The 25624-nt window shown below is 42.5% G+C and overlaps 1 protein-coding gene across 1 annotated transcript in view; it reads right to left on the reverse strand.

The window, feature by feature from the left end:
• The window catches only part of LOC115073894 (2'-5'-oligoadenylate synthase 3-like), an 82339-nt gene that overhangs the window by 31085 nt on the left and 25630 nt on the right, over positions 1 to 25624 (reverse strand). Inside the window, exons 5-7 of the mRNA XM_029572832.1 lie at positions 19539 to 19663; positions 16581 to 16770; positions 6762 to 6971 (exon numbers count right to left, since the gene is read on the reverse strand). Coding sequence (XP_029428692.1) covers positions 6762 to 6971; positions 16581 to 16770; positions 19539 to 19663 — 525 coding nt within the window. The remainder of the gene's footprint in view (positions 1 to 6761; positions 6972 to 16580; positions 16771 to 19538; positions 19664 to 25624) is intronic.

The raw sequence follows: 25624 nt of genomic DNA on the forward strand, positions 1-25624 counted from the left end.
AGAGGGCAGGGACTAAACAGCAAAGATAAAGAAAACAATATTGGAAACATACAGAATAAAAAGTCAGATTAAATTAGACTTAGCCAAAGCAGGACACCAGAAGCAGTGCTGGAACCAGGTGAGCTGTCCTAGAATTTTATGTATAACTGGACTTTAGTAGTGCTTAACTTAATTACCTCTCACTGTGCAACTGATTTTACCACACGCAGAAAGTCTAGTAGGTAGAGTCCTGTGTTCCTCTTTTAAAAACATACAGGGTTTTCAAAAATAATGACTAGAAAAATATTAAAATACCACAACACACTAGACAAAGAACCTGCAGAATAAGATTACTAACTGTAGGACAATTGTTTTTTGTTATATTATTCAGCCGCACAAAAGACAGAAGTAGAACAGGAGAATTAAGCAGTGTCTATTAGAAAACCATAATCCTGCCCACCACAAGAACAGATTCTAAACAGCAGAGATAAAGCAAACAATATTGAGAATATACACAATAAAGGTTAGATTAAATTAGACTTGGCCCAAACAGGAGACCAGGAGTAGTGCTGGAACCAAGTAAGCTGGTTCCAGCACTATTAGTTGTAAGCTCTCTCCCACTGAAATGTGGACTCATTCTTTGTGTTATTGCCTATGGGGTAGATTTTAAAAGCCCTGCGCACGAAAAAAAAGCCCTGCCAGATTGATGCGCTCCGGCGCACCTATTTTGCTTAGGCCGCTGGCGCTCGCAAAGCCCCGGGACGCGCGTAAGTCCTGGGGCTTGCTAAAATGGGCAGTCCAGGGGCGTGTCCGCAGTCCAGGGGGCGTGTCCGGGGCGTGTCTGCGGTCCGGGGTTGTCTGGGGCGCGGCCTGTGTTGGGGCCTGGCCAGCCGGCAGGTGTAACTCCATCGAACAAGGTAGGGGGGGATTTAGGTAGGGCCGGGGGGTGGATTAGATAGGGGAAGGGAGGGAAAGGTGGGGGGGGGGGACAAAAACAAAAGTTCCCTCCGAGGCCACTCAGATTTCGGAACGGAGGCAGGCTGCGCGGCTCGGCATGCGCAGGCTGCCGATTTTGCGCATGCACAAAAGTACGCCGGATTTTAAAAGATACGCCCGGCTATGCGCGTATCTTTTAAAATCCGGCGTACTTTTTAAAAATCTGCCCCTATGGGTTTTACTTTATGGATGTGAACTATATCTTGATTTTCCTGAGATTTCATCATTGTAATAATGTTTGAAAAGTAATAAACTAAATAAATAAATAGAATAAGTTATTGTACTTGAAGACTGGAAGGTGGCCAGTCTAACCCCGATATATAAAAAAGGCTCCAGAGATGATCCAGGAAACTATAGACCGGTGAGCCTGACCTTAGTTTTGGGAACAATCGTGGCAACTGTTATAAAGAATAAAATCCCAGAATATATAGATAGACATGATTTAATGGGACACAGCCAGCATGGATTTACCAAAGGGAAGTCTTGCCTCACAAATCTACTACATTTTTTTTTGAAGAGGTGAATAATCATATGGATAAAGGTAATCTGGTAGATGTGGTGTATTTGGATTTTCAGAAAGCATTTGACAAAGTCCCTCATGAGAGGTTTCTAAGAAAAAATGTGGGATAGGAGATGTCTTTTTGGGGATTTCAAGCTGGTTAAAAGACAGGAAATAGAGAGTAGGATTAAAGGGTCTGTTTTCACAGTGGAAAAAGGTAAACAGTGGTAAACAGTGGAGTGGCTCAGGGATCTGTACTTGGACCTGTGCTATTTAATATATTTATAAATGATCTGGAAAGAGGTATGAGGAGTAAGGTGATAGCCTAGTGGTTAGAGCAGTGGGCTACGAAGCAGGAGACCAGCGTTCGAGTCTTGCTGTCGCTCCTTTTGACCTTGGGCAAGTCACTTTACCCTCCATTGCCTCAGGTACAAACTTAGGGGTGGATTTTCAAAGAGGTACGCGCGTACCCCCCGAAAACCTACCCCAAACTCCCCCTGCGCGCACTGAGCTTATTTTGCATAGGCTCGGCGGCGTGCATAAGTCCCGGGGCTTGCATTGAGGGGGGCTTGCGTGTTGGGGGGCGTGCCGTGAGTGACGCGGCGCCGGCCCGGGGGCGTGGTCGAGGCCTCTGGACCAGCCCCCGGGTCGGGTGATGGTGCACCAGCAGCCCGCTGGCGCAGGCATAAATCTGCTAACAAAGGTAGGGGGGGGGGGGGGTTTAGATAGGGCTGGGCCTCGGAGGGAACAGGCAGCGCGCGCTGGGCTCGGCACGCGCAGGTTGCACAAATGTGCACCCCCTTGCGCGCGCCGACCCCACATTTTATAAGATAAAAAAAATAAAATCCAGCGTACTTTTGTTCGCGCCTGGTGCACGAACATTTATAAAATCTACCCCTATGCGCGTAACCCCGAAAACCCACTCTTGCACGCCGAGCCTTTTTTGCAGAGGCTCGGCGACGCGCACAAGCCCCAGGACGCGCGTATGTCCCAGGGCTTTGAAAAAGGGACAGTGTATGGGCGGGGCTGGGCAGTCCGCGGGTGGGGTGTGGGTGGGGCCGGAGTCTCCAGACACAGTGGCCATTTGCCGCTGTGCCCGGGATCACGGGCTAGTCATCGGCCAGCTCGCGCAATCTACGCCTGCCCTGAGGCAGGCACAACTAATAGGACACAAGTAAGGGGAGGGTTAGGTAGGGTTGGGGGGCGGAAGGAAAGTTCCCTCCGAGGCCATGCGGCTTGACACGCGCAAGTTGCACAATTGTGCACCCCCTTGCACGCGCTGACCCTGGATTTTATAACATGCACGCGGCTGCACGAGCATGTTATAAAATCGGGCGTAGATTTGTGCGCGCCGGGTTGCACACACAAATCTACTCCTGCGCACAATTCTTAAAATCTGACCCTTAGATTGTAAACCTTCTGGGGATAGGGAAATACCTACACTACCTGAATGTAATCCACTTTGAAGTCCTGAAAACATTGTGAAAAGCGGAATATAATTTTAAATAAATAGATTTCCAGATGACAAAATTATTCAGATTAGTTAAATCACAAGAGGATTGTGATGAAATGCAGAAGGAATTTATAAGGCTGGAAGATTGGGCGTCCATACGGCAGATGAAATATAATGTGGACAAGTGCAAGGTGATGCTTATAGGGAAAAATAACCCATGCTGTAGCTATATGATGTTATGTTCCATTTTAGGAGTTACTACACAGGAAAAATATCTGGGTGTCATAGTTGATATTACATTGAAATCATTGGCTCAGTGTGCTGTGGTGGTAAAAATAAAAAAGCAAACAGAATATTAGGAATTAAGAAGGGAATGGCAAATAAAACAAAGGATGTCATAATGTTTCTATATTGCTTAATGGTTAGACTGCACCGTGAATACTGTATACAATTCTGGTCGCCCCATCTCAAAAAAGACATAGTTGCACTGGAGAAAGTACAGAGAAGGGTGACCAAAATGATAAAGGGCATGGAACGGCTCCCCTTTGAGGAAAGGCTAAAGAGGTTAGGGCTGTTCAGCTTGGAGAAGTGATGACAGAGGGGATATGATAGAGGTCTACAAAATCATGAAAGGACTTGAATGGGAAAATGTGAAATTATTATTTACTCTTTCAGATAATACAAGGACTAAGCGGCACTCCATGAAAGTTAGCAAATAGCATATTTAAATCAAATCAAGAAAATTGTTTTTCACTCATCGCACAATTAAATTTTGAAATTTGTTGCTAGAGGATGTGGTTAATGCTGGGTTTAGAAAAGGTTTGGATAAGTTCCTGGAGAAGAAATTCATAATTGCTATTAATCAATAGGGAATAGCCACTGCTTGTTGCTGGCATTAGTAGCATGGGATCTATTTAATGTTTTGGTACTTGCCAGGTACTTGTGACTTGGATTGGCTGCTGTTGGAGACAGGATACTGGGCTTGATGGACCCTTGGTCTGACCCAGTATGGCATATTTTATGTTCTTATGTAATTTTTAGAGATAGAATATTTACTTTTTAACAGTCTAAAAAAACTTTAATTTATCAATTAAAAGAAACTCAAACTACATTGGTTGAAGGTAATTTCTGAAATGGCTGGCTAGGCTGAACTGAAATGTTTCCTCTTACTACTCACCATAAGAAAAACATTCAAATAACGTTGTCCCTTCAGTAACAGTGACACAAAGTCCCTCCATTTCAAGGCATTTTGCGAAGTAACAAAAACTCTGCAAAACTCACTTCGAACCTATATAACAAACCAGTCCTACCAAAACACAGATTTCCAGAAATCAAACAACAACTCTGTTTGAAAAGGCAACACTGCAAATATTCCACCGGGTGCTAAAACACCAATACACCTTCATTGAGAAAACAGAACAAGCTAGACTGAATGATTTGGAAATCATTCTAAATGATCTGTGATGCATTCAGTATGGAAGCAGAAGAGCCATTAATAAGGAATTAAAATAGTCTACCCCAGTTGATGATGTACATGCAAAAGGCTAAATGAGTTTAAATCTTGGTAACATTTTTCATAGAATCCACATACTAGCAGAATACTTCAGTTTAGCCACATATGTAAAACTCAGATGCTTACCAAATACAAAATAAGGGGTCACAAATTCCAAATAAAAATAAGCAGACAAAAACTGAATTCTTTCAGCTCGATCCAGTAAAGTCCGCTAGCGCGTCCCTAGCGCCTCCTTTTGGCCTGGAGCGGCGGCTGTCAGCGGGTTTGACAGCCGACGCTCAATTTTGCCGGCGTCGGTTCTCGAGCCCGCTGACAGCCACGGGCTCGGAAACCGGACGCCGGCAAAATTGAGCGTCCGGTTTTCGGCCCGACAGCCGCAGGCCGAATTCAAAATTTTTTTATTTTTTTTTTTACTTTTTTTTTACTTTTGGGGACCTCCAACTTAATATCGCTATGATATTAAGTCGGAGGGTGCACAGAAAAGCAGTTTTTACTGCTTTTCTGTGCACTTCCCTGGCGCCGGAAGAAATTAGCGCCGACCTTTGGGCGGCGCTAATTTCTTAGAGTAAAATGTGTGGCTTGGCTGCACATTTTACTTACTGGATCGCTCAGGAATACCTAATAGGGCCATCAACATGCATTTGCATGTTGAGGGCGCTATTAGGTGCCGCGGGTGGGCCGCGTGTTTTCCTCCCCTTACTGAATAAGGGGTAAGGGAAAACACGCGTCCAGAGCAGGGTGACAGTGCGCTCCGACGGAGCACACTTTACTGGATCGACCTGTTTGTTTGTTTGTTTTTTTTATCCACTCCTGCTTTACTCCCCTTCCCATTTCCTGCAGAAAGAAGGTGTGGGGGGGGGGAGGGACAAGAGTTGAGAAGGGCCTGGATTAAGGAACAGAGGGTTTTTATCTGCTTTGCACTGTGCTTTGGCAGCTCTAGGCTCACAAATCTATCCTATTCTTTGCAAGCTGCCTGGGAGGAAAGGGGCTGGAGCACGAAGTAAAGGGTGGTACTCTGCTGCCTGAGATTTAGTACACTAACCAATAGAGTCATTGGGTAGAGTCTTGTGCACTTATGCCCATAAATAAAAGCGGCCCTACTGATGATGCCCCCTTTTCTTACCCCCTACCCTAGTCCTTGCTCTGTATGGGGTGACCTCACTGAGGGTGGCTCTTATGAAACTCAAATCCTCCATGGTATCCTTGAAGAGCTTCAGGACGCTTTGCTCCTCTCATACGGGCTGATACAATTAGCCCGTGTTTGAATGTGCGTTTTTGACGCGCTAGCTTTACCCCTTATTCAGTAAGGGGTCGAAAACACACGTCCAACCCCCCCAAAACTAATAGCGCCCACAACATGCAAATGCATGTTGTGGGCACTATTAGCTATTCCCGCGCAATTCAGTAAGTAAAATATGCAGCCAAGCTGCACATTTTACTTTCAGAAATTAGCGCCTACCCAAAGGTATAATCATGGCGATATTAAGTCGGAGGTCCCAAAAGTTAAAAATAATTAAAAAAAAAATTTTTTTTAAATCGGCCCACAGCTCGCAGGTTGAAAAACGGATGCTCAATTGTGCCAGTATCCGGTTTCCGAACCTGTGGCTGTCAGCGGGTTTGAGAACCGACGCCGACAAAATTGAGCGTCAGCTGTCAAACTCGCTGACAGCCGCCACTCCTGTCAAAAAAGAGGCGCTAGGGACGCGCTAGTGTCCCTTGCGCCTCTTTTTACCGCGGGCCTTCATTTAAATACTGAATCGCGCGCACAGGAGAGTGACTGTGCTCTCTCCCGCAACTTTTACTCAATCGGCCTGATAGTGCCTTGCCACATTCTTGTCACTTTTTTGATGCTTTGCCCCTTTCATGGCATCTTGGAGTATTCATATCACTGTTGGTATTGGTTTCTCCTTCTCACAGTGCTTTGGAGTGTTCCTCACCACCATTTGTAATGCTTTCCCTCTCTCATGATGTTTTGGGCTGTTCATGCCACTGTTGGAACTATTTTCCCCCCTTTTAGCATCTTGGAATGCTGTTCTTTTTGCTGTTGATGCCTGGCTGCTATTTTCATTAAACTTGGATAGAATACCCCAAATATCAGAGTCCAAAATAGTATGCATTGCTTCCCCTATTGATTTTAATGGAAATGATGAATGAAACAATATAATGAATAAAATGAATGAACTTGAGAACCAAAACAAATTGAATTTTTTTTCTGTAATATCCCTAAATAGCTGTATCCATGAAAATTTCTCATTGAGACACTGGCATTTAGAATGTTATTTGTTCATAAAAGCAACATCTGTAGACATTATGCTGCTTACCTTCTTTGGCTGTGACTGGCTTTTTTGAAAGTCTGAAAATTTGGGCCATAGTGGTCATACCAAACAATGCAGATCTCTGAATACCTAACCAGGAGTTTGAGAACAGCTCTGAGGCCCTGTAGAAGGCTGAAAAAGATTGGCTTTCCTGCCAGCTGCCAAACGTAAATCGAGATGAGCTCTAGGGCATAGGAAGAAGGAAGTCTGCGAAATCTAAAAAGTATAAAAGTCTAAATTACTTGAGTCATTCTGTGCAGGTAACATTCAAACATTTAAAAAAAGAATAAAATTGCTTCATTGTATATATTTAATTATTTACAAGATTTTTAGTCTGCATATTCTACAGTTCAAAGCAGATTGCATAAAAAATTAATAAAAATATAAAACAAAAAACAAGATGAATGCTAAAAATATAAAACAATAACCATGATGTTAAATATATAAAACTAAATGAACTATACTAAAACAAGAGACTCAATAACAGATAGAGCTTCCAGGTGAAGAAAACACAAAATAAAATAAACAAAACAAAACAAAACAAACAAAATAAAACAAAATAAAAACTATTACAAAGATAAAAAAAAATAAGACAAAAAAGAACAAGGAATCTGGCACTAAATAAATTCTTCACCATATACCATCCTAAACAAATAGGTCTTCAACACTTTCTTAAATAAAGCATGGTCACACATAGACCGCAAATGTACAGAAAAGTTGTTCCAGATTGTGGGGCCTGCAACCGAAAAGCCACAGTGTCAAGCCTCAGCAAGATGAGCTGTTTGAAATGATGGAACATTGACAAGATGTGTATTTGCTGAACAGAGATGCTACGATTTCGCCTGCCATATAGCCTCACCATGCCCTGTTCCAGTCTGTTGTGACACCTCCCCACCAGAAGCCTCCAGTGAGCTCAGCCCACAGCTACTTGAGTAGTCTCCTCACTGACTACCCAACTCTGCCTGTGGAGCAGCCTTCTCTCCACCAGGAGGTCTCAGTGAGTGTCAACCCCAGCATTGCCAAACTTCCTCCTCGCTGCTCATATCACACCCAGGTTCTGGACCCATTTAGCCCAGCCTTGCCAGAATCACCTTGCTGTTTCATAGAGTCACTCTTGGCTCTTTGACATGGCCTCTGTCTCTCTTTCTAAGCTTTGTGGCCTCCAGGCCTTCTGTTCTCTGGTTCCTAGCTCTGTGCCCCACTCACGCCTTCCTCACCTTGTGGCTTCCTGGTCTTCTGTTCTCCTGTTCCTAGCTCTGTGGCCTATTCAGGCCTTTCTGTGTCGAGTGGCCTTCAGGACTTCTCCTACCCTGCCTTCAGGCCTCAGATTTCATTATTCAGTGTTGTCTTGTCCGTGCCTTGTCCCATCCTACCTGCCTTGCCTAGTCCTGTCCTTGTCTGATCCAGTTGTGTCCTATCCTAGTCCCTGTCTTGCCATTTGCTTGTCTGGACCCAGTCTGTGTCTGTAACTTGTCTTAGTCTTTGTCCTGAGCTTGCCCCAATCAGCCTTGCTCCAATTCTGCTCTGCCTTGTTCCAGCCCAGCCCAGCACTGCACCAGCCCAAACCAGCCTGTTCCAGCCTTGTACAGCCCAGCTCTGCCTTGCTCTAGCCCAGCCCAGCCTTGCTCTTGCCTATCCAGCCTGGCTCCAGACCAATCCCGCATGTTCCAGACTCCAGCCTTGCACAGACCAGCCCGGCCTATTTCAAACTTCTGGCCTTGTATCAGTCCAGTCCAGTCTGCTACAGCTTCCAGTATGCACAGCCACCGAAGCCAAGACCTGCCCGTCCCCAGAATCCAAGGGCTCAACCTGCGGGGAAGGGGACTGGCTAGGCAGAAGATAATCTAAGCTCCATCCATGCGGTCCTGCACTGCTCCTGAAGGGGTATTCCCTGTTCTCAGCTCAGCTCCCTGTGACAAGAGAATGCAGGTCAGGACATACACGTGCCAGATGGCACTGATCCAGGGAGCCACATCATTAATGAGTAGCTTATGGATCCGAGTGGCAACCTCATACTTTATCTACCATTCTATGGCAATCAGTGAAAAGCAAAGAGGACTGGTGTCATGTGACCATGGAGTTTAGCACCTGTGAGAATTCTAGCTGTGGTATTCTGAATGATTTGTAATGCTTTGAAGTATGGAAGCAGGAAGACCCATTAATAAAGAATTGCAATAGTCTACCCAGGCTGATGTACATGCAAAAAAAAAAAAAAAAAAAAGAATAATTTAGTTTAAACATCTGAAATTCCTAAAGGCCTTCAATGGCAATTCCTTCCTAAGGAGTTATAAGCTCAAATTCAACGGCTTCTCTCCCAATGACTCAGACAACGCTGGGAAATTGCTTCAAATCTCTGACTAATTGGGTTAATACCAACAGCAATATAATTGGAGGCTAACGACTCAGGCATTAAAACTGATGGCCAACCTTTCTACCACAAAGATGGTCCCTGGTTACTCACTGCCGAAGAATTACTACTGCAGGGTGCAGAAAGATCCAGCTTTGGGTGAGGCGTACTATGAAAACGGAAATTGCTATTAGTTATTTACTGAACACCAGAAGCCTAACTAAATGATAGTTTTAAAAGCTTTCATCCTATAGTCACAAAGGAGGTAATTTTCAAAGGAGTTATGCGCATGAATGTAACTTAACTATCCTAGCAATTTTCAAAAGCCTTTTACTTACAAGAGTAAATTCTATGGACAATTCAACGGCATGTATTGTAGCAATTTTCAAACGTCCACTTACATGAGTAAAGTGCATTTACGTGAGTAAAAACCCAGATTTACCCGTGTAAATGTTTTTAAAAATCAGGCCCTATGCCCTTACAATGAATGAAAGTGCAAGATTTTTTCCAAAATTTTCCATGTATCTTCTAAAATTGATGGACTCTGCTACTGCATTACCAAAGCAGCACATCTTCAGAAAAAGGCACATTGGCATCAGAAATTCACTTGAATTGGTTTCACCAGAAGGATATCAGTTTCAATTCTCCTATTAGCAAGGGGAGGGTAAAAGTGTCTGTTGCATCACCAGGAAGATGTTTTCAGATAAAACAGGCATGGGGGTTAATTTTTTTTACTAATGTTATTATTATAAAATAATCCTCTGTCCAACTCAGATTAACCAAGTGCAGTGGGTGTCCTCTATATGATAGTCATATTGATAAATAATTGGATATTCTACAGCAGCTAATGGATATATATGAGTGAAATAATTTTTTTTATGAGCAACAGTATTCAGCTAGCGGGGTGGGTGTGTGTGTGTGTGAAAAACCACAGTTCCCACCAGAGTCCAGTTAAATGGAGCCTGTCTGGCCATCAGGTGACACTGTTGAATGATAGACTCCCTTTTCCCAGGTACTATGAGCACTGCCTCCACAGCATCCCTAGCTCCAGCTGGTCCAGGAAGCAGGAATTAACCCAAATCTTCTCCATGGCAGTACACAGCACTTGCCATTGAAACAGCAAGCCAGCCCCAGGAGGGGATTAATTTCTTCCATCAGTTGTAAAGAAGAATAGTTTTCACTAAGATCTGACTGCCTACATGTGATTTCACTTATATTATATTACTGGCTAAGTAAGGAAGCAATTTAATAAATATATACACATACACACACACACACACACACACACACACAGGCCGATGCAATACCATGTGCTCAGGCTAACGCACAGGTTAATCTGCAGTTGGATGCACGTACCTAACCCATTACGCAATAAGGGGATTGGCGTGTCCAAAATGCGCACCCAAACCAGCGTGTAGCTAATAGCGCTCATCACAAGTAAATGCTATGTTGCTGAGGCTATTAGCTAGTACCCCCTTATGTAAAAAATAAATGTGCATCCGACGCACACATTTTTACCCTCAAATATTAATACCAGACCCGGAGCTAGCTGCTGCGTCCGTCGGTCTCAGACGGCTTCGACCTCTGTGCCTCACCTTTCTTCCTTCTCTCTTCTTAAGCCTTGGGAAGATGGCTGCTGCCATCCTCCCAAGATGATTGCTGCGGCAACAGCGACGGTGTTCGCCATGATTTTCCTGAGGGCATCCTAGGGTGCGCGTGCAAGCCACCCAAGTCTATTTCCACGTCATGGCGGGAACCTCGGGGGCATCCCCTCCGAGTGACATCATCACATCCTGATATTTAGCCTGCCCTTCGTTTGCTAACAAACTGAGTTAGCAAGGATTGGATTGCCTCCGGTCTAAGCTACTCTGCCGTTTCCCAGCTGCCGCAGCTCTCTTTGCCCTTTGGGGTAATTCTTCACTAACCTGGGTACTCACTCCTCGGGGGCCCTTCTGCTCTATTTCAGGTATCTTGGGATACCGGGTACTCGCTCCTCGAGTGGCTGCTTTCCCTAATCTGGTGCCTGCCACTGAACAACTTCTGCCTGCCAGGACCTTCTACAATACAGCTTCTGCTTCAGTGAGTACTAACCTTTTAGTCTGTCTCATCTTCAGCTTCAGCGCTCAGGGTTTACATCCAGGACCTGTCCCTGCTACACCACGCTGCCTATCACCTATTTGAATGTGAGACTGGTCTCCTCTGCTGAGGACCCCTGGACTACTTCACTGGACTACCTTCACTGCTGCCCGACCCGGACAGTACCATCAAGCTGTACAATAAATCCTACTTCTCTGTGTCTGCGTGTATAGAGTCTAGCCTAGAACTGCGGTTCCTCACAGGGCTCCTCCCTGTGGGAGTGGCCAACACCGCAGTACCCAAGAATCCACTCCAACACCTCATAACCATAACAGATTGCCAACTCCATGGATTCGGCTCAGCTCACCGCGTTGCAAGCCATTCCGGGCCTGGGCCAGCGAATCTCCGAACAACAGAATTCGTTAGACAACTTGACTGTTGCCTTTAATCAGCTACACGCACAGATGAATACACCGCCTGCCGCAGGTAAAGAAGTTATACCGCCAGAAGTGACAGTCAAGTCTACAGTGCCTCTCTCTGCTCCAACACGCTTCGCGGGTGAAGTTTGGAAGTGTAGAGGATGTATTAATCAATGTTGCATGCCCTTTTCTCTGCAACCTAACCATTTCCCTACAGCGTATGCCAAGACCACCTATATCCTTTTGTATCTAGACGGAAGAGCTCTGGCTTGGGACTCACTGTTGTGGGAGCGCAATGACCCTATCCTGAATGATCTTGCCGGGTTTCTTGAACTGTTTAAGTCTGTATTTGATGACCCCTGCCCGGTACTCGATAGCAGGATCAAGCTTTGGTTCATCTAAAACAAGGGTAACAAACCTTTACCAGACTTCACCATTGAATTCAAGACGTTGGCTTCTGAATTACATTGGGACCCTAGGTGCCTGAAAACCCTATTTTTTGAAGGTCTGAACTCCCGGTTGAAAGATGAACTGGTGACTCGTGAGATGCCCGAGACCTTAGCAGAACTTATGCAGTTGGCAGCAAAGACTGATCGCAGAATTCACAACAAAGTTCAAGAGGTCAAGAGTCCCAGAAGACCACTCCAGGGAGAGATTCGTGCCAAGTCTATACCCAGGCCTACACTCCCAGGGCCTGCTGCTGGCGAAAAAGAACTAATGCAATTGGGCCGCAGTCATTTGAATTCCAAAGAGAGAAGATTCTGAAAGAGCTTGGGACTATGCATGTATTGTGGACAAGCTGGTCATGCTGTACAAACATGCCCTATATGTCCGGGAAACTAGCAGACCTAAGTCCTGTGGGAGGACTCTTCTTAGGTCTAACTGTACCCTCTCCTCCACTCTCTCTTCCAGTATCTTTAATCTGTGGGCCTTTGGAATATCAGACCCTTAACTTAGGTGACTCTGGTTGATACAAATACAGTGGCAATCAATAATATATCACAAAAAATAGACAAACCAAAAAATCATATAGTGACATATAATATATTATAAATCTTTATTTGTTTTTCCAACAATATTCTAGAAAACACTCTTTTTTAAAAATTTCTAAATTCCAAACACAAACCCAAGGAATACCAACCTAAAAATCCCAACCCATACTTACTAACCATTCATACTTCCTTTCACACATCTATTCTCTAAAAAACACTTCTCAAGTCTTTTCTTATATATTGAAGTTTTACAGATATTTCTTTCTTTTCTACACCGGTTTTTCAAGAGCAGAAAAAATTCTTTTTATGCTATAAAATTTCCATCGCTATCAACGATCACATCCTCTTCTTCTGTAAATCCTTGTGATATTTTTATACTCTCTTCATCCTCCCAACATGTTTCGCCTTTTCACAGGCTTCTTCAGGAGAGCATAAAAAATATTTCCTGCTGCTCACAAATCTTCAATACATTCGTTTTTACAGTATTCCCATATAGGTTTCATCTGTGCATCCAAGAATCATTAGACGCATTTATAGATACACTCCTCGACTCCCGCTTTTTGTTACATCATAACCGGCTCCCACAGGGTAACCACACTTGCAGTATGTCCCGTGTCTCTTTTTCACATTTTACCCCACCAATCTCAGAAAGGGACTCGTTTGAAAAAGATGGCGGTAGGACGCCGTAGTAGTGGTGGCGTCCCTTTCTGAGATTGGTGGGGTGTCTCCAATACCATGCATGCCAACTACCCTGTTGTTGCCTGGGTTGCCGCCTCAATATGCATCTTAACAAAATGTATTCTCAAAAGAAGCCACTGATGTATTACCTCCACACAGATCATACAACTGCGCAATTAATTTGAAGCCAAATACGGAGCCACCCAAAAGAAGGGTCTACCCCCTCTCCTTAGTGGAGAATAAGGCGATGTCCGAGTACATCCAGGAGAATCTCCAGAAAGGCTTCATAAGACCTTCTAAGTCTCCTGCCGGTGCAGGATTTTTCTTCGTGGGGAAAAAGGACAGAACGTTACGGCCGTGCATTGACTACAGAGGTCTGAATGAGATCACCATAAAGGACCGCTACCCATTACCACTCATCTCAGAGCTATTTGATAGGCTACAGGAAGCCAAGATATTCTCCAAGCTCGACCTCAAAGGCGCGTATAACTTAGTTCGCATCCACTCTGGCAATAAATGGAAGACGGCTTTTAATACCCGGAATGGACACTTTGAATACCTGGTGATGCCCTTCGGCTTGTGCAACGCCCCGGCTGTGTTCCAAAACATGCTGAATGATATTCTGCGTGATTTACTCTACCAATGTGTCGTTGTCTACTTAGACGACATCTTGATATTTTCTCAGGACCTGCAATCCCATTAGGAAGATGTCAAAAGAGTTCTGCAGAGACTTCGCGAGAACCGCTTGTACGCCAAATTGTCTAAATGTGAATTTCATAAAGAATCCGTGCCCTTCTTAGGTTACATTGTCTGAAACAATGGTTTCCAAATGGACCCTCAGAAGCTTGAGAGTATTAAAAAATGGTCACAGCCCACGGGCCTAAAAGCTCTAAGATGATTTTTGGGATTTACCAATTACTACCGGAGTTTTATTAAAAATTACTCTTCATTGACTGTTCCATTAACAGCAATGACTAAGAAGGGAGGCAACATTGCTACTTGGTCTATGGAAGCTGTGACTGCGTTCCAGAAGTTAAAAAATGCCTTTCAAAGCAAACCATTTCTACGCCATCCAGACTCTACTCGACCCTTCATTGTGGAAGTCGATGCCTCTGACGTAGGTGTAGGGGCCGTGCTAAGCCAGATCAGTTATTCAAAGATCTTGCACCCCTGTTCATTCTTTTCCCAACGCTTCTCGCCAGCAGAGAAGAACTACGGCATTGGGGATAAAGAACTGTTGGCAATAAAAATGGCATTTGAAGAATGGCGCCCCTGGCTTGAAGGCACACAACATCAGATTACTGTTTACACTGATCACAAAAATCTGGAGTACCTCCGTCATGCTCAATGCCTCAACCATAGACAGGCAAGGTGGTCCCTGTTCTTCAACAGATTTGACCTTTTGCTGAAATATCACTCTGGTGACAAGAATGTCAGAGGAGATGCATTATCTCGCTCTTTCCTCTCACAGGACGTACCTGATGATCCCCAGCACATTATTGACCCGAAGAGAGTGGTTCTCACAGCTACACATCCGGTACCTCCGGGCAAGACCATTGTACCCTGCAATCTAAGAAAGAAATTGCTAAAATGGACTCATGATTCGAAACTGGCCGGACACCCTGGTCAATGGCAAACACTGGCCAAGCTACAAAAGTATTATTGGTGGCCCACCATGAAAGAAGACACTCTAGCTTATGTAGCCTCCTGTTCCAGATAGAAACCTCCACCTGGACGTCCTTGGGGCCTGCTTCAACCCTTGCCAGCACTGGATGAACCCTGGACCCATATTGCAATAGATTTTGTGGTAGACCTGCCACTTTTCGGAGGTAACAATACCATTTGGGTTACAGTGGACCGATTTTCAAAGATGGCTCACTTCGTGGCTCTCCTTGGCTTGCCATCAGCCATGGAACTTGCTATGTTATTCATCAGTCACATCTTTCGCCTACATGGCTTGCCTAAACATATTGTTTCTGACAGAGGAGCTCAATTTACAGCAAAGTTCTGGAAAGCCTTGTGTAAGAAATTAGACATCACACTTGACTTCACCTCTGCGTACCATCCTCAGTTGAATGGCCAAACAGTTCCTCCACGCCTATGTCGGTTCACGACAGAAAGACTGGGCTGAACTGTTGCCCTGGGCTGAATTTGCCATCAATTCCCATCCAGCGTCATCTACTGGATCTACACCATTTGAAGTGGTCTACGGACGACCTTTACCACCTTTACCACTTCCACTTTCTGTGCTCTGGGCAGGCATTCATTTCTGAGAGTAAAACTGTGTGTCTCAGGTGCACTTTTTTTTTTTTTAAATTGGGGGAGAATAGCTAATAGCCTCATCGACATACATTTGCATGTGATGAGCATTATTAGGTTCGTGGGGGGTTGGATGCACATTTTGGACACACTGATCCCCTTATAGCATAAGGGTTTGTAGATGCACATCCAAAACCCGTATCCAACCATGGGTTAAACAGTGTGCTCGGCTGAACACACTGTACTGCATTGGCCTGACTATGCAGAAAGCTTTACTATAATCATCATCCTAGAAGTAAACCACTTTGTAGACCAAAGACAGAAATGTGAATTACTTTTGAAAGAAATCCACTGTCAAATAAAACAGACTCAATTCAACCTCAATTGTCTGTCTGAAAGGAAAATACATTTTTACTTAGCTTTTAGCTACCGCAAAATTTTCTCTTGCACGTCACAATAAGGTAGATCCCTCCTCATGTTGTCGGGGCCTGTCTCACCAGCAAGAAAATTCACTAGTAAAACAAGCCAACAACATTTAAATTCCCCCATTTTTTTTTTTTTTTGCTTTGTTTCCTTGATACTTGCTTTAATGTTATTTGGAAGAAAAAATAAAATACTCGGTGACTGCGGTTCTAAATGATCACTTTGATTAGTTTGCACTATTTTTGTTTAGTCACCAGTTTTCATGGCAGAATTGATCAATTCCCCTCTCCCAGTTTGCTTAAGTTTAATTCCACCACCTCACACAAACCGAAAACAAAGCAGCACTGAGGAGGAGGAGGAATAGGTGACAAATAACAGAGTGACTGCACAGGGCACAAACAGTTCAGTCATCAGGAGGTCCGGAAGCAAAGGACCTAATTAAAAAAAAAAAATTAAAAAAAGGAAAACAGGAACTACAAGAAAGTGATATCACAGAAACAAGGCAATGTTAAAGCAACAAACCTAACTGCCTATTTTTCATCCTATGTGCATGCACTTCCCAGAGTACACTTTAAGACAGCCCAGAGTACACTTTAAGACAGCCACATTCCTATCCTTGCTTGCCACATACTTGTTTTCTTTCGTTGACTTAGCAAATGAAGTCCTGAGCCAGTGCTTAACGAGACGGATCAAGTCCTTGACACCCACTGTACAGGACTTGACAAATTCGACCTGGTACTGCAGCAGAGACATTGAGTACAGCTGTAGGTGGTCACGGTTACGGCAGTGGTTCAGTGTATGGAAAAGGTGCCTTTTCAGACCTGGTTAGGCAGAAGAGAGACAGCAGCACATACTGTATGAATCAGTCTCTGTTGTGGTTTGCTTAGGGTTTTGTTATGGATACTTTTTTGATTCAAAATACGAAAGCTATAAAACATCTTCAACCCCTACAACATACAACTAATGACATTAGTTAAGATAATTAGTTCAACTCCAAAAACGTTAATAAGAAGTCTGGGAGAAACATTAAAGAAAACAGATGGAAACCACAGCATGAATTTGTTACAAGACTCTGCAATGGATTTCATAACTTAGTCATGAATTCTCAAATGTCTAAAAAAAAAATATATATATCAATTTTTTTTTTTATGCTTGTTTGTTGTTTTGGCCAGGCCATCTTCCTCCCTTCTGGCTCATTTACGGACTTTAATGACAGGGAAGAAGGAGGCAGGGTGGTCTTCCAGCTGAGGTACCTTATGGGCCTTCATTCATAACTGCCCATTTTTACTCTTTTCCCCTTCTAGCCCAGTCATTGCAAAGGCAATTCTCCAGCTAAAGGGCACCAAAAGTGTTCAGTCAGTATCATGTCACTGCGGTTGAGTAAGGGCTAAGACTGACTTCCTTCCTCTTGGGATCTACTTCAGCATCATCCACGGCCTCTCGCACCCTGAGGGGCAGAGACAGGAACTGGAGGTGGAATAAAAACGGGGTCTCCTGCACAAGGTACGATGCTCAAAAAGACATAAAAGTTCATGTTTTCAAAATATTGTCCTGGATACAAAGAAAGAGGACATTTTATTTATTTATTTATTTTAAAGTCTAACTACTCTTATTTAACTGTGCATGAAAAGAATCCAGCAGATATGGAGCATCTCCGGCATGAGGGTAGACACTGAGAGTCCTCTCTTTCTGTAACATCTCTTCTCGATTAAAGCAGCAAGATTTAAAGATATTAGTTACAAATGACATAAAATCATTAAAATCCATCTTTCTTATTCCCAACTTTGTTTCAAGCTCCAGTTGTAAAAAGCAAACCAAAATAAGTCTGGGGCTGCTGTGCTGGTCCTCATTCAAGACCCCTGCAAAGCACAAATAGCTAGAAATGGTGTGGATTTGGGGGAAGAACATTTTTAATGACGGATCATGATGCAACCAGGATGTTCTTGAAGGGAAGGGAGTGATGCTGGGAGGTCTACTAAATAGGGAATCTTCTTACAAGGATGTGCATTCGTTGGTCTATTCATTTAATTTGTTTTAGCGGTACGTACGAATCTCACAAATGGATAGTAGGTGCGCAAAACTGATGGGATGTGCGTATGTGGGTGGTCGCCTACATATTTATTTATTTATTTATTAACTTTATTTACCGACATTCGTGAAACACATCATGCCGGTTTACATAGAAACTCAATTGGGAGATACAGTATAACAATATAACAATATAACAGTATGACATTGAAACAATAGGATGTTACTAAAACGAGAAGCAACAAACAGAAAAACCAAAAGCAAAATACAACGAAATAAATAATGTTAAAGGAAAACGAGGAGTGTAGGTTTGAAAGGAGGGTAGGCAGGGGGGTAGGGCGAGGGGGGGGAGGGTAAGGGGTAGAAGGTAGGAAGGGTGGGAAAAGGGGGATAAGTAAGGGAAAAGAAGGTATGGATTGAGGAAAAAGGGGAGAGAAAGGGGAAAAAAGGAAGGGGGGGAGAAAGGCTTGTTTGAAGAAATGAGGGGAGAGAAAGGCAGAAAAGGGGGGGTACTATGTACAGATGATTAATGTACATGGAATCGCTTAACTAAGTAGGATTATGGAAAAGTTGAAGCAGGCAGTATTCAATGGGGGTAAAAGGTTTTCTTCAGAGGAAGGACCTGGGAAAGGGGGGGAGCAAGGAGTATAAGGTAGAGCAAGGGGGCTAAGGGGATATTAAGTTTGGTTTGTGCATATTCCACCTGTTTTGGGCACCTACAATGCATTTGTGAGACATGTGCATGCCACAGCAATAAAATCGGCCAACAAATGCACATCCCTGATTTTGTACGCTCAGATATTCAAGAAGACTGAGCACAAAAGAGAAAACACAAATGGTTCTGGCTAAGGAGCGATATCTTAAAAGCAGTTGCGCTCTGTGGCTGGCAGCTGAGATAGATAGATATATATGTATATACCGGTACTTGGCAGTATGGACAGAAAAACACTGGGCAGAATGTATAGACCAGGTAGTCTTTTTCTGCCATTAAAAAAAAAAAAAAAAATAGAATAAGAGGCAGGAATGAGTGTACAGTCACTGTCCCAAAATCCTTCCTCTCCTGAGAATCTGCCATGTTTCAGGTTCACATTCAATACTCACACACTTTTACCCACAGAGAGGCTCGATACATAAAAATAAGAAACATGAAATCAATACTAAATGAAACCCATAACAAATTAAATCAAGGAATATGAGCAAAAGAAAAAAGCAAAAGAGCCAAGAAACAGGTAACTTACTATCTTGAAAACAAACTAGTACTGCTGTCAAAATATTGATGGCCCTGTCGCAAGGTAATATTGCTGTGTGCTACAAGTACTCACGTGTTTGGACTCCTGTCCAAGGAAGTCATTGGGGCTTAGCTGCATATATGATTTGAGGTACTTGGGTCTGCTGGATTACAAGTACAAGTCACCTACATGATTCAGTTTCAAAAGAGGTTTCCCCTCCTTTGACTCCCAGCCAGACAAGGGCTAACACTATTACCCAGATGTAGCTATAATGGACGTAACATGGAGAACTGGATGATAAGGAGGAAATAGCACAAATTTTTATCGGATACCTTCAGATGGAACTGGTCCCAGTGCATCATAACAAGGCATGATATCAAAGGAATGGCTATGGAGATCTTTGTAACACTTAAACTGGAATCTTACAGAAAAGGGAGTGTTTTTCTCCATCAAAATCCTGCAAGAAAGAATAGAATGAGAATCAGTGTGCTCCAGGATAAATAGGGAAATAAGCTTTATTCTAATAGAGATATTTTGAAACAATTCAGTCTTATTTATGGTTATATAGCTCAAAGACAGAATTTAATATAGAGGTAGCACAGGAATTTCTTTTAGTGAAGCTAAAACATATAGGGCTGTCTCAAGCAGATACAAATAGGTTAGATAAAGATATGTTAGATGAAGTTGTATCTACCATACAAACATTGAGACCCATAAAGTCACCAGGAATGGACAGGTTTGGAATAGAATATTTTCACACACCTTTAAAGATCTATTGGCAACTCCCCATTGCAATATTTTCAGGACCTTTTGCAGGTTGGTAGGGCTAAGGGTACTCTTCTTCAGTCCCCAGAATCATAGACCTATTTCATTAATAAACATGGACTCTAAAATATACACTAACATTTTGGGCAATCCATAGGGATAAAATGGGATTCTTTTCTCCAGATAATACAGGGTTGTTAGGTAATATGTTGCAACATCCTAAATGCATAGACCAACCAGTGGCAGTCAGCTCTCTCAATGCCAAGAAGGCATTTTATAGGGTGGGATGGGTGTATTTAATGTTTTAGGATAGATGGGCTTTGGGGAAGAGAGTATAACAATAATCAGATTATTATATTGTTCCCCTAAAACAAGATTGTGGAATTAATAATTCTTTATTAGATGTCTTCATCTTAGGTAGGAGGGATATAGACAAAAATGCCCAATGTTATTAGGCCTGTTCTATTTGGCAGAACATATTAGTAAACGGTATAGTATACCTAGTTTGATGCACTCTCTACCTAGCTACTAATAAGCTAGGTCAAGAGTACATTGTAGACATCTCATCTTTGTGTACCTTTCATCACTCCAAATCACATCAAATCTTCACCGATGTCTACTGTGCTGTTCATACCTCTGACGGTACATGTAAAACTGCCCCCCTAAACTTAGGCCACCACCAAAACCTCACCCCAAGTTACTAGTTGCCCCTCCAATAGTAGTATAAATAGTTGACTAGTATGTGTGCCTCACCAGAGGCACTCGCTTTCTCTCTACTTCACTCCACTCTCTCTCCTGCCCAAAACAGGATTTGCGATAAATATCGGAAATCCCATATCGAGCATATCGCACAGCATAACGCCAGAGAAAAAAAAGGTGTAGTTATTTCTGGCACAATAACGTGCATTACACTATCACACACAACGTTAAACACCCCTCATTTTCATAAACTCCTCCCTTTTGACTAAATTTTAAAAATTTGCATATGCATCTCACAATGCGTTTTGGTTTGTTTTTTTGTTTGTTTTTTTTTATCATGGGCATTATGGGGTTATCACAGGCGTTAGGGCCCTAATGCCCGTGATAAAGCCCTAAAATGATTTGATAATGACCCTGTGAAACACAAAACCCATTGACATTTTATTGTGTTTTCATTCCTGGCCCCATGATATTAAAATTTAAAGTCACTGCAAAATCACATTGTGGATTGTGAATATACACTAATAAAAATAAAAACCACAACCCAGTGCATAGGATCAAACCAAACTGAACTGCTTTTAATATTAATATTTATAGAGACATCAAATTATTACACCTCAGCAGCCTGAGTGCTTCGGGGAAACACTATCATCATAAGCCTCTGATTCAATTTGATTTTAAATGTTTTTATGCAAGTAAAACAGTCTTTTCTTCATTGCTTTCAAAAGACCCAAAATTAAAGATTTATCCTTTTGCCAAGAGGCGAGAAAAATTGACCGGTCACCTCTTGGCAAAAATATTAGTCTTTAATTTGGGTTTTGTTTTTTTGTTTTTTGTTTTTTTTAAACAATGAAAAGACTTTTACGTGCATAAAAAAGTTTAAAAGCGAATTGAATCAGAGGCTTATGATGATCGTGCTTCACCGCAGCACCCAGGCTGCTGAGGTGTAATTATTTAATGTCTTTGCAGTTATTAAGATCAGTGCAGTTTGGTTTGATCCTAAGTACTGGATTGTTTTTTGTACTTGAAAATTAAAAGTCACCCATTGCCACCCTCTAATATGTAGACATACCCCCCCCTCCCTCCCCCAAGCAAGGATGTTCCACCCCCGGCTAATAATTCTGCTTCCTATAATTATACCAGCACCTCCCCACCCCCCATGCAGGGTCCCAATGCCATTTACCATGATGCCTCTGGGTCCTATTGGGACAGAAGCAATCCCCAGTTGGTCCTGCTGATGTCATAAGCCAAAACAGCTCTGGATGACATAGCTAGATCCAGGGACCTGCATGGAGGAGCAGGAATTTGATACATTGGGGCTGATATAATAAGCAGCGCTAAAGCTGCTGCGGGTTTGTGCGCGTGGTTTCCTGCGCAAAGCCTATACAGGTATGTAATAAGGGTTTGTGCTCAGGAAAAACTGTATGTATCAACCCACTTGCCAACCTGCAGCTTGTTCTGCACGAGTGCATTCTAATGGCATGCAAAGGAGATGATTATCTAATCGTGAGCAATGCAGGGAGCTGTGCTAGCAGGGAGATCGAGTTAGGGCGGGTTTTTTAATGAGGGTTTTTAGTGCCTGGGTCAGGACAGGAGGTAACTGAAAATGCCTGTGTGGAGACCAGTTTGTTTTTTGAGGCTTTTACGGGTCTGCCAAGTGGTGGATGGAACTGGTAGAGAGAAGGCAGCTTTTCAATGATGCAGAATCGCTGATCTGCATTTCATGCTCTCGCCAGCAGTCAGATTAAAATCATGAAGGTGTTAGATATTGCTCTACCCAACTTCACATCAACTCCTGGACCACTAATTTATTCATTTAAAAAAAAAAAGAATGGCTCTCAGGGTGAAAGCCTATCACAGGTGTCTGTGTGGGTTTCTGCGTGGATGTCTGTGCAATTTACTACATAGGGCCATGAGCGTGCACGCATTATGATGTGTATGTTTGCTGTGCATGGATTTTATGTGCATATCAAATTAACATACGTGGCTATTATTGCATCCTGCGCTTCTGCTGGCTTCTGCGCAGAAAAATCAGTGCGGATTTCAGCGCGGGTCTTATTACATCGGCCCCATTGTGTGTGAGTGTGATGGTGGTGGGGGGGGGAGCGGGAAGGAGGATTGGGGGAGTAGGATTATCACCTAAAGGCAGGGGAACACAATGATGCACTTTATCGCCTACTTGTTTTAGCATATGCTGAAATTTATGACCCAATTTTAAAAGGGTTATATATTTGCATGGCCGGGCCTTGCGTGCACCGTGCACATTTTCGGAAGGGCCAAGCCAAAGTGCCAGTCCTCTCCAAAGAGGCGGACCAGGGTGTGTGCTCTGGGTGGGGAGGGGTGGGGGCAGAGCAGGGGCAGGGGCAGACCGGGACAGCACCATTAGCCACTGTCCTGGGGAAGTGCACGCCAGCAGCTGGCCAGCACATGAAATCTACTACTTCTCCAAAGGAGCAGCAAGGTCAAAACTTTAAAAAAAATTTAAGAGTTAGGGATGGAATAGGGGTCAGGGAGAAGAGGGGAAAAGGTAGGAAAGTTAGATAGGGGTGTAGGGTAGTTCCCTCCCAGTCTGCTTCTTAATTGGAGCGGACTGGGAGGGAACTGGGGAAGCTCTACTCGTGTCATCGCACGTTGCATTGTTAAATTCCCCACTCCTGCGCGCGTGGCCATAGGATTTTATAACGTGTGCGCAACAGCGCACACGTTATAAAGAATCGGCACCGGGAACCGTGCACCGCTTTTAAAATCGACCCCTTATTTATTTATTTATTTATTTTATTTATTTAAAATCTTTTCTATACCGTCGTTTAGTAGTGCACCATCACAACGGTTTACAGGGTGGCACGCATATATATATTTGATTAAATTCTTACTAACAAAGTGCCAAAACATTTACGGTAACAATTTTCATAATCTAAGGTATATAATGTGAAATCTGGATCTTGTCTTTTATATGATTAATAGGAAATCATATAATAATTGAACTTTAAACTGCAAGTTTCTTAAGTTATTCTATAATGATGATGGATATACAATTATGCTAATAGGGTGACTTTAGCTTTGTGTAGATGTTCATTCGCTTATTCCTTTAAACGTCTTGTTCCCCATTCATATTGTAGAATGCTTAGTGTGCACTGAACATTTCAGCGTATGTTAAAAACGGAAATGAAACATTTTTAAAAATTAAAAGAAAAAGGAAAAAAGGAAAAAGAAAACTCAACCTATCTAAACCTAAAATGAAATATTTTTCCATGCGTATTGCTATTGGAAGCTATCAAGACAAACTGCACCTGCAAATACTTATGCTTTGAGTCTGATGAAGTCCTTCCCACTAATCTTTTATAAATCTCTGGAGAAACTGCTGATTAAATTCCTTTGGGGGGAACATGACTCCAAGGATAGCTTTAAGGAAATTAAAACTATCCAGAAATGAAGGTGGGATCCATTTTCCTGTTTTGCGCGATACCATCAAGGCTATTTGTTGAAGCAAGGTGGCTTAGGTAACAGAGTTAACTCAGAAAGATAAGTCTAGATAGTTGAAATAAAGAAAGAGATTGTACCTGCGTGTCCCCTGTTCTTATTACTGGCAATGAATCTACCAAGGGGTACCAGACAAAGCCTGGTTATTGGGTCTTCAATCAGAACTTTTCTGAGATTGGAAAGCCTCTTAATAGTTAAATGAAATGAATCTTCAAAGATGATAATTTGGTTTAACCCATTGTTTAAAATGAATAATTCTTCTATTTCATGGCTGTTATGGTAAAGGAAAGGAATTTAAGACCCCAGGCATATTGTATAGGAAGGAAAATTGACATCCTTTATAAGTTTGCATGTTAAGTATGGTTTCACCTTCTTTTCAGTACTTTAAATGAAGCCATTCAGTTTACTGTAATTCTGGGAGCTACATAAACTCAAGATCGTAAAATAATTATGAGTTTGCAAAAAAAAACAAAAAAAAAACACAGTGTGTTGGGTTTTTACAGATGTAGTAGGAAAGCAGTTTCGGATTGAAAGGGCTTCAGAGAATATGGGAAGCTGACGTAGGCTGTTCGTTGCAGGATAGTTTGTGCCTGTGCACATTAATATTATTTAGTGATAAATCCATTAGGATATCATTATCAGTGTCAATCATTATTTTTTGTTGCAGACAGGGCAATATGTACCCCATTTAGAGTTACAACAATAATAGTAGAGAGTCTAGTAAGTGCTTTTGTCATCTGGATCCAGGGACCTTATTGCGTGTGTTGTATAGCTGTATTACATTTTGATGGTATTGAAATGTAATGTGGAGCAAAATTTCACATATTGTTGGGCTAAACCATCTCATTTCTTTCAAATTGGTAGTTTGGCAGTTTACTGTTTTTCAGCAAGTTACTTCGAAGTCTCAGAGGAAATTACTTGATTTGTTATTGGCTTTGACATTAAAGGTTATATTAAACAACTGGAAAGACGATGCTCAAATTACACTTGCATCTTGGTGGAATTTGGCCCTTTCTAGTCACACATGTGAATTGATGGCTGCTGGAAAACAGGGGACTTTGAGATTTGCTGTAAAATGTGGAAGCCATTAAGTACTTATCCAACATCTACAATTTAGGTAGTCTATTTTTTTTTCTCCTTTCCCACTGCTCTTGTATTCTTCCATAGCTGAGATCCCTGTTGTGTATTATTTTTTTCCTATTGTTAAGATTTATGGATCGGACCTTGACATATATAAGTTGTGCATTAGTTTATCTGAAAGCTGTTTTGTTTTCTTATGGATAATTGCATGTTATTGAAGAAAAGGAATAAAATATTTGAACTAAAAAAAAAAAATAGCCTGCAATAAAATGTGTTATTAAAGTTGATATAACAAAGTTACGCGGAGTCAGGAAATTTGTACTAAATCAAGTTCATTGATGAACAAAACTATGGGAGACCTGTACGTATGAGTTTTAATTTAGTTTGATTTTTA

This window comes from Rhinatrema bivittatum, chromosome 1 (genome assembly GCF_901001135.1).
Source record: "Rhinatrema bivittatum chromosome 1, aRhiBiv1.1, whole genome shotgun sequence".
Taxonomy (NCBI): Eukaryota; Metazoa; Chordata; class Amphibia; order Gymnophiona; family Rhinatrematidae; genus Rhinatrema; species Rhinatrema bivittatum.